The sequence below is a fragment of the Tetrao urogallus genome (assembly GCF_951394365.1).
Source record: "Tetrao urogallus genome assembly, chromosome: 1".
Lineage (NCBI taxonomy): Eukaryota > Metazoa > Chordata > Aves > Galliformes > Phasianidae > Tetrao > Tetrao urogallus.
The window spans coordinates 156,640,793-156,651,015 of NC_136813.1; the positions used below are offsets into that span (position 1 = coordinate 156,640,793).

The 10,223-nt window shown below is 38.0% G+C and overlaps 1 protein-coding gene across 6 annotated transcripts in view; it reads left to right on the forward strand.

Moving 5' to 3' along the window:
* Window positions 1-9,785, forward strand: part of KCNC2 (potassium voltage-gated channel subfamily C member 2) — a gene marked incomplete at both ends in the record, with an annotated part of 94,389 nt that extends 84,604 nt beyond the window's left edge. Inside the window, 4 exons of one of the 6 annotated variants that reach the window (XM_079549155.1) lie at window positions 272-1,202; window positions 1,528-1,659; window positions 3,600-3,767; window positions 7,681-7,817. In XM_079549155.1, coding sequence (XP_079405281.1) covers window positions 272-1,202; window positions 1,528-1,659; window positions 3,600-3,767; window positions 7,681-7,817 — 1,368 coding nt within the window. Of the gene's footprint in view, window positions 1-271; window positions 1,203-1,527; window positions 1,660-3,599; window positions 3,768-7,680; window positions 7,818-8,531; window positions 8,594-9,675 lie in introns of those variants that run through there. The other 5 variants (XM_079549157.1, XM_079549159.1, XM_079549156.1 and 2 more) reach the window with 5 other exon arrangements.
* Between the last annotated feature and the right edge of the window lie 438 nt (window positions 9,786-10,223).

Genomic DNA, 10,223 nt, shown 5'->3' on the forward strand with positions numbered 1-10,223 from the left:
AACCCCTTTTTGGAAGAGTTGCACCATGTTATTATAGTGTCCATCACAAAGACTTCTCTTGCAGCCAGACTCCTAAGGTATGTGTGAGAGCTGTCTGCCACTCCTCTGTCCTGGATGCAAAGTTTTGTATTCTTGAAGTTGTGAATCACTTGGGCATGAACCAGTAAAATATTGATAATGAGCACTGATATGTGATTATTGTGATACGATATGTTATTGTTGTGAAAAGCTGTGTGGTTTTGATATCTCTTTTTCCCTTTTCTTATTTCAGTTCATCGCCTTTGCCTCCTTATTCTTCATCCTAGTTTCAATCACAACCTTTTGCCTGGAAACGCATGAGGCTTTCAATACTATTATAAATAAAACTGAGCATGTTGTCAATGGAACAGAAACTGTACCACAGTATGAAATTGAGACAGATCCAGCCCTAACATATGTGGAAGGAGTCTGCGTAGTATGGTTTACATTTGAATTTTTAGTGCGTGTTATTTTTTCCCCCAACAAACTTGAATTTATCAAAAATCTCTTGAACATCATCGACTTTGTGGCCATCCTGCCCTTCTACTTAGAAGTGGGCCTGAGCGGGCTCTCCTCCAAAGCTGCTAAGGATGTACTTGGTTTCCTCAGGGTAGTAAGGTTTGTGAGGATCCTGCGAATCTTCAAGCTCACACGGCACTTTGTGGGCCTCAGGGTGCTGGGCCACACTCTGAGAGCCAGCACCAATGAATTTTTGCTGCTGATAATATTCTTGGCACTCGGTGTTTTGATATTTGCCACCATGATCTACTACGCAGAGCGTGTGGGAGCTCAGCCCAATGATCCATCAGCAAGCGAGCACACGCAGTTCAAAAATATCCCTATTGGCTTCTGGTGGGCTGTAGTCACCATGACCACCCTGGGATACGGGGACATGTATCCACGGACTTGGTCAGGTATGCTGGTGGGAGCCCTGTGTGCGTTAGCAGGGGTGCTCACCATAGCCATGCCTGTGCCTGTGATTGTTAACAACTTTGGGATGTACTACTCCCTGGCCATGGCAAAGCAGAAACTGCCGAGGAAGAGGAAGAAGCACATCCCTCCGGCTCCACAAGCTAGCTCTCCCACCTTCTGCAAGACAGACTTGAACATGGCCTGCAATAGCACACAAGGGGACATCTGCCTGGGCAAGGACAACCAGTTGATGGAGCACAACAGATCATCAGGTAGGACCCACTGGAGATGCATGTTCTCTGAGAACGCTTTATAGACCAGTATGTTTGGTAGGGGTCAGAAAGCAGCCAGTCTTTCTGCCAGGAGAAGATGTAGCTCCCACCCTTCTCCCCTCCAGTGTTTGCGTGTGTCAGTCTCATAGAGGACAAAATAGTTATAGTGACATTCTCAAACCTCTATGTAGCTGGTCTATACAGTTTTGCTTGCTCTGTTGAGAATGCTTTCCTGCTGATGATATCAACCTTTTCTTTTGCCTGTTGTTTGTTGTGTTATATGGATGTTTCTTGTTTTTCTGCATGACTGTGACTATTTGAGCAGCCACTGTGTCCCACTCTGTTGGACTCCATGGTGTTTTGCCTCAGTGTTTGTCTCTTGTGTCAGCTTTGCCTGTGCCACATCGTGGCCTGTTAAGCAAGATCCTACAAAGAAGCAGTCATTTAAAAGGAGCAGGTGCTTTACATCAAAAGCCCAGCACTCAAAGGAGATAAAGAGAAATTCTCTCTCTAGTTTTCTTTCTATTTGCCATTCTGCTTCCCTGGCTAGAAAAAAAATCTTTCATCTGTGTTAGATAAGACATTGCACGACATTTACTATCAATTGGATGATAACAGTAAAACTGATGTTGATTTTTTCAAGAAAAATGAAAATGGCAGCCCCTGACAACATCCATGCTATAAGTGTTGGTTTTCATAATTTTTAATACCTTCTTCTCAGAGCTTCATGGAAGAGGATACTTTGTGCTAATTGCTGTGAAAACATATATCAAATGACAGCCTCTGCCCCTCTGAGCCCATGCCCCATATTCCATATTTCTTCCAATGAAGGAGGAATTTTTCTCAATATAATTAAAACATTATTTTTAATAGCAAGGATTTTTTTGTTGTTGTTTATTTGTTTCTTGAATGCATTCTTTCTTAAGCAAAATGCAATCTGATTACAAAGCTTACACGCCAGTCATTAGGTGCCTGTTGGAAAGCTGATGATTGCTAATATGAGAATAACAAAACAAAGCAGTACATGAGTAGCGTCATTCAGTAACTGAAGTTTATTTTTTCTAACGAAGAATCTGGAAAATCAGTTTCTGAACAATATCTTTCTTGGTTCTGTTGCTTTGTTGCTGAATAGCATTTATCTTCAAAGAAACTCAGCTTCAGTCTCTGAGTGAGTGTTCACAAAGTTAACACAGCTTTTTGAACATCCTAAATGTATTTAGGAGGATGGAATCTTTGGGAGGACTTACATTGAGGGTGAAATATAGTTAGTTTTACAGTGCTTTGACTGACTTTCAGACGATATCTTTAAAGTAAAAATGATAACAGCTTTTTCATGCCATCAGGTCCTGCCAAAGGTATTCCAGAATGGAGGAGGCTCAATGTGATCAGAGCAAAGAGACACTTTTCTGTATCTGCAGCTTTATTGACAAGGTGGTGTAATCATTGAAGTTAGGTGAAAAACAGATATGCAAAAAAGAAGTAATTTTAAAATGTAAACTTTTTGGCAGTGCCAGCACTCACACTATACGTTCTGACTTTATTTCTGGTAGAAAATGCTGTTAAAGTAATTAGGAATCTTGTGCAAAAATTTTAGGCTGAATATAGCCAGTGGCACTAAAAGTTCACAAAAGCACATGCTCAGATTTAAATGCAAATGTAAAGCAGAAGCCAAAATCATGCCATTACCTGTTATGTGCTGTACTAGCAGAGATTTATTTCTTGAAGTGTGGCCTGAATCTGAATCGGTAGATTTTTTTTTTTTAATAGTCCTTTGGGAGACCCAAATCAAAAGAGGTAAGAGTTTCAGTGTTTGACAAAATAAACCACACAGACAACGTTTAATGTTGGGTACTTAAAGTGACAAGCTGTGCAAACATTGCAGCAAGTACAGAAATGAAAACTAAGTGTGCATAGTGAAACAAGCTTTAGTGTCAAATATTGATAATTGAACCCTTCTGGGGGAGGGGTTATCTTTACAAAGTGCTAAGTAACATATTCTAAGTAAAAATGACTAGCATGACCTCTTACTTAATAAAAAGGATATAAAAAATAGTAAATGCATCTTTAAATCTCTGAAACTGACTACTTACAGTCTTTAACAGGCAACTAACTGAGCCTTGTTTTGCTTCTTTCTTATTTCATAGTCTAGTGGAAGCTTATGTGAGACATAAAAACAGGAAAATCAAAAGATAATTTACTCTTGAATTAAAAAAAAAAAAAAAACAACTTTTTGCCATTTTATGCTGATTACTGATGAACTGCAATGTTGTTTTCTAATGATTTACCTTGTAACTACTTTTTGAGTGATGGGAATATCTGGCGTTCTACATAAGCTCTTTGTGATGTCTCATTTCCTCATTCATTCTTGTCTGTAAATGGGCATGGTGCTTTAACCAGTGTTATCAGGTGAAGACAGTGCAGGAAGTGAGCAGCCACTCTCACCTGGTGAAAGGCTCCCTCCCATCAGACGCTCTAGTACCAGAGACAAAAACAGAAGAGGGGGAACATGTTTCCTACTGACAACAGGGGATTACACGTGTGCTACTGATGGAGGGATCAGGAAAGGTATGGACTTCTTTCATTAGATCATAAAGATCACTCAGCAGTGTGCGTGTGAAAAGCAAACTTAGAGTAAAATGATGTGCACAATGCTCTTAGAGGAAAGACTGTACCACAGTGTATCTTTTTTTCTTTATTCCTAGTCATTCTTTTCCTGCTTTTCTTTTAAAAACTCATTTCCTTTAGTCTTCACGAGAAGTGCTTGATGTTGGACCTTCATATCACTTGTGCCTTCATTTGTCTGTTACTTTTTATGGACAAGCCTGCAATTCAGACTTTACTCATTCCACTACTCGTCACTTGATACCATTTATCACTTTGAAAGACAAATTAATTATTTAGTAACTTTGATCCGCACTTAATAACTTAGTAAAAATTACAGCTGAATAAATTATATTTTAAAAATTGAAATACCAGAAGTCAATAACATTTTTATTTCTGAACACAACAAAGCGTATCGATGAGATGCTATTTAGATTTATTTCAAAGAAAAATTTGGATTTATAGTGCCACAAAACATTCCCTCTTTGTAATGTGCTACCTAATGCTAAATGGTGACTGCCTCCCCCAACCAGAATTCAAATACAGTAAACTGCTCTTGATCTTGCAAGGTGCTGCTGTCTTACAAGTACTTCAGCCTCTTCAAGCCTAATTGCTCCCTGTTCCACAGGTTTGGTGCAGCCGTAAAAACCTTTTGGCATTATGAATCAGCCATGATATGGCCACCCAATCAGGCCACAGTTGGGCATAACCTAGGGCATAACCCCAAAATCAGCAATGCCAGTGGTAGTCTTGCTTTTCCTTAAAAGAGAATTACTTTTTTTTTCCCTGTTAAGCTGCAGCAGTCTTCAAAGGTTACGATTTTTCTGTTCTGTTGTTTTTTTGGACAGGTTTTTTTGTTTGTTCGTTTGCTTGGTTTTTTATTTTGTTTGTTTTTGTTTTTTTTTTTACTAGCTGTGTCTACTGTAAATGTAGCTGTCCAAGCCAGCAGCAGATCCTAAAGCAATTCTCTTGGTTATTCTGCAAATGCTCTTTATGTTTCAAAAGCTCAGTAAGTTTAGCTTGTGAAGGCAGATGTGTAACCAGAAATTGATGTGTATGGTGTTTGTAAAGGTTATCTCTGTGCACCTACATTTTACATATTCCTGTATACAATGTTTAGATTAAATGGAGATTTTTTTTGGTTTTTTGCACATGGATTTAGGACTCTTGTCTACAGCGTGTATGTCTTGCACTGTCGCTTGGCAACTAGGATTATTTGCAGTGTCTTTTAGAGTAAGGTTCCAGTCTCTTGAGGAGGTCAGAAGCACCTGAATAATGCAGATTAGATTTGCCATGGCATCCTGCAAGACAAGATTCTTGACTTCTTTTAGAAATGCCAGAATAAACATTTGAGTGTTGTTCACTTGCTGGTAACTGTTAATTAGAGCAGATAAAAAAATAATGGGAGAAGTTACCAATTAACTAGTAATGACATATTCATGTGACAACAAAACAGCGTATTTTGTATGGGGAATACATGAACATTTTCATTTCAAAATCTAGATTCAAGAGAAAAGTCATTGTTTTATAGTTTGCACTGGAAAAGCAGGGCTTGAGTTCAGAACTGACATTTTCTCAATGAGAAATGTGCTTTTTGACTGACTCTAATGATAACCTTAAACGAGGTTGAAATGTTTTAGCCACTGGCTTTGAAATTTATTGTCGACAGAGTAGGAAAGCTGGCTGATGAGCAGAAAATATTTTCAAGTAGCATATTTGAATTCTTAAATTCTTGAATTTAACGTACACATCAAGTCTATTAGTGTTTCATTTAATTTTTTTCCCTTTCTTTCTTTTGGTATATCCTTTCTGTTTGGTTGCTTCCTTGATTGGTTCTTGGTTTTGTTCAGTGATCATTTGTTCTTAGCTTTTCTGCCTTGGCACCTTATCTCCATTTCTCAGATTATACTGATTCAGTGCTAATCCAAACCCCACCAAACTATCTGGACATCACTGATTTTTGGTTTATGCCTCTATCTCTATTCATCTCGTATTTCTGGTTTTCATTTTTTAGAAGTCCTTGTTTTTTTTTTTTTTTGGTCATCTTTACTATCTTCCTCTGTCAGTTCTTTGCTTTTATCATTAGAAAAATAGCAGAAAAAAATATTAAAATAGTAATAAAAAGGTTTCCCAATTTCTGTGTGAAAAAGTTAACTAATTCTTTTGATTTTTTTTTATTTTTATTTTTTTAATGCATTAAGTTTACACAGGAGGTTAAATATATACATAAGCAGTGTGCATCCCTTCTGTTCCCCTTTCAAACACAATTCTCTCAAATCTGGGTAAATACTGACAGAAAATCAAAGCAGGAAACTGGATTTTAAATGTATCAGCAGTCTGTGAAGCATCGCAGTTCAGCCTGCCCTTGCAATCTGGAGATAACACTGCACAATGGCTAAGCAGACACGAAGGCAGTACATGTGTTTTAAGTACAGGTTTACAGCATGCAATTTTCAGTAGCTAAGAAATATGATAGTTGTTATTATTATGTATGTTTTCATCTCTCAATTGCTCAGGACCTGTACAAACACAAACAGAATCACAGTTGCTCCCAAAAAATATCTTGTTCTGGGGAGAACCTTAAGTGTGATTTTTTTTCCTGAAGAATACTATTGCTTGTGGTCTGTCATCTGGAACCAGAACCTGTTTCAATTAGAAAACACCGTTGACCTGCCATGATGTTTAGATAGATGTATTGTCACTGGCACTCTATGCATTCTCTGAGAAAAAGTCTCAGTATTTCACAGCAGGCAGTTTACTTAAGCGTCTTCACATGGCACATGGCATTATACTTTTTGAGGAAGTTAGGTAGCACCAACTGAAATCAATGGACTTCTCCTGCTTGCAGTGAAGCATGTATCTGTGCCCTTTAGGAGCAGCATCCCATCCATTTTGATCTTCATGTCATTCTCCTAGCTGACATCTCTCTCTAGACCAATCTGCTGATCCTATCCTTCATAAGCAGAATTACGCTCTTGCAAGTACTTAATTGTGAAGATTGTGAGGAAGAGAGAGAGCATAGCACTGCTTTTCAAACGTAGCCTCTCAAAGGTGAAAACAATAGGTGTGCAGCTAAAAGTAGGTAGCTGGAGCTCATGGTGTGAACAGAAATGTCTGCAAGTGTGGTGTTCTCTCCAAATTGTGACGCATTATGTGATTTCCTCATTTAATTACTAATTCTTTACTGTTTGCTTATGCAGATTAATATCATTTATTTCATCTCAGTCAGCTGGACAAGCAATATAAATTTAGTGATTTAAATTGAGCAGTCAGGAAGAATTTGAAAATATGTCAAACTCTGCTATCATATTATAATTTAATAGTGGACACAAAGTTGTAAGTTTAACATTTGTGCAGATGAAGCTTCTTTCCATAGCATCATTCAGTACTCTGCAGAAATTACTTACAAACATTGATGCAATTTTGTATTCTTTTTTTAATTTCATTTTTTAAAGAAAAATATTTTTTTATTACGAATTGATTTTAACAGAGGGTATATCATTCTAACAGCGTTTATGGTCTATCTTAATGGGATTATGCTTAGTCACATAATTCACCCGAAAACTCTGTTGTGATCTTTAATTTTACACTCTGCACAGCTCTGTTGAAGCCAATAGAGTGGCACAGAGTGGAAGAACAGGCCAGACCTCTGACGTGGTTCTGTGTTTAATTTCCTGGGAAAGAATAGCTGCAGTTTTTCATAAATTGTTTTATTCATTAACATCTTTTGACAGTACTGCGTCTAAGTATTGAGTTCTTTCGCAGGCAAATTCCCCGAGTCCCAGATAGCTCCTTGGATTACATGACATTGTATTGTTTGTCTTTGTCTATTTTTTTGGCTGAATTCAACTGATGTCTGTGCATTTTCTCATACAAGGCTACGAAAAATCTCGAAGCTTAAACAACATAGCTGGCTTGACAGGCAATGCTCTGCGACTGTCTCCAGTAACATCACCCTACAGCTCACCTTGTCCTCTAAGGCGTTCTCGGTCTCCCATCCCTTCTATCTTGTAAACCAGATGGCATCAACCGGCTACATAATATTAATTCAAACACTGTTTACCAAATATTGGACATAAATGTAGCTTAATCCATAGGCTCCAGAAATATGATATAACTCCTGCATGATATAACTGTCAGTAGTTATAGAAGTGCCACCTGGATAGCTGAAGAATTTTATCTTGGCTTTTGAAGATTATCTAAGGTAGCGCTTCTTCTTTGATCTACTATATTGTCCTACTTCCCTGTGGCAATAAAAGGGCAGTTAGTGGATGCCATTGGACAGTATATACAATAAATAAGCAGTTTTTCAGGGAGATTTACTTAAAATAATGTGCTTCCAACTAATTATCCGTCACTCCATTGAACCTCCATTTCTTGTGACTCTAATCCATTCCGAAGATGTCTGGAATTGTGTCTTGGTTGCACACAGTGTGACTTGGGTCTGCTCATTTGCATGGACCATCCTGTCCCCATCACCTGACAAGCCGTGTTGCCGATCGCGGAGACCACAGAGGGCTCTGGATGTGTGTTCTCGCATTGTAACATCCTGCTGAAATGAAAGCACTGATAAACTGGTCTGCATGTGGGATTGTTTTTCTTTGTTTAACCTTTTCCTTTAGTTTTTAATGATCTACTTGTTTATAAATTGTTTTATTTTGTGATTAACTTACTTGGTACTGGATTACTGTATCAGAGTTCTGAATGTCTCCGGTTGTTTGCACACAGATAACTGCAAAGAGGTTGTCATTACTGGTTACACGCAAGCAGAAGCCAGATCTCTTTCTTAATGGCTTGGGGAAGGCACAAAACATGCAAGAAAGGTAAACGCCATCCAGACTTGCAATGTTAAGCTAGCAAGTGCTGCTTGGTACTGTAGTCATTTCTCTACTCCAGGGTTCTTCAACATTTTCAGAGACTGAGTACCAAGTAAAATTGAGAAGATTACTGGGGGCTTTTTTTTGTACCACTGTAAGAGAGTCATAGTTCTCAAGTGGTTTTTTTTTGACCAGACTAATACCTCTGGCTCATGCGCTTTGAAAAATTCTTCAGTGTTTTTTTGAGGTGCTTTGTCCTGTGTGTTGTTTGTCTGTCTGTTTTGCGACCTGTCTAATGTATTCTCCATCTGTCTCCATAAAGCACAGAGATACTCTTAAAATGCCCCCTTCTTTTAAGGCTAACTAAGGACATTTTTCTCCTTTTCTCTCTCCTTTTTTTTTTTTTTTTCATATGTGTATAGATACATAAATATATTTTTCAAGTGCAAGTTCATATTATGTAGACTAACTAACTCAGAGAGAGCACTCTCACCATTTTTAGAGTGAGATTTAGTAACAACTTTACAATGCTGACCAGTTGCCTATTGCATCAGTCCTCCTCCTAGCAACCAGCATTCCTTACAGTTCTGAAACTGTATCTCCTCTAGTGGCTTTTTCATTCAGTATTAATCTGTGTTTATGCAACGGGACAAATGCAATAGCACATTTGATGTTCTGGGCTGGTGAGGAACAATTACCCTAAAATACAGAATTTTAGAATTACATAGGGGAGTCTGTAGCTACCCAAATCACAAGAGATCCTTGAGATTGTTGAATAATCCCTGACTGTCATGTTTTACTTTTTGTTAGGACAAGAACTGAAAAGTATTGTTAACCATGTCACATGTTCTTCTGTATATAGCCTAGCCCAACAGCATGACCTGCATGACAAAATTCTTGTACAATAATATATTTATCAGAGCATACATTTCTGATATTTAGAGATGTACATTGATTTAGTTTTGCTAAAATATTGTCAATAGAGAGATGATTGCAAACAGCTTTTAGCAAAGGAATTAATATAATATTTGGTGCTGCTGTTATATTAACTACAGTGTTGTACAGAATTTATCATGGATTTTTGACTGCTGAAAAAGGGACAATGGAATTTAGCCATACCAAGGACTGTACTGGAAAGAGACTGCTGCTGCTGAATGGGCCCTGATAAACAGCTCGCGCCTTGAGGAGGTCACTGAGGCTTTACATGGGAAGTAGAGCTTGTTAAAGAAGATTAAAGACTGCTCATAATTACTGCTGCCAGAGGAGGGGGTGATTAGTCACTGTTGATGAGTCAGCTGTAAATAAAACGTGTGTGCATGGAATATCAGTCTTTATCTATATCAAGGAAAGCTGAATTAAAGTCATCATTGCTAAGGCTCCATGCAAACACCCACACCCCTGTGTGTATTATTCCTGGTTCCTGCAGTAAGTTGTGCTGTGGATCATACAAAGACACACACTTAATGATGATAGTGATGTAAACTACATTGGTCTTGATTTCTGTCATAACAATGGTATTATTTGCAAAGGTCACAAATATAATCAGAGTAGGTTTGCATAAGTTCTTGCTTTCTCAGTTTGCCATAAGCTATATTTGTATGAA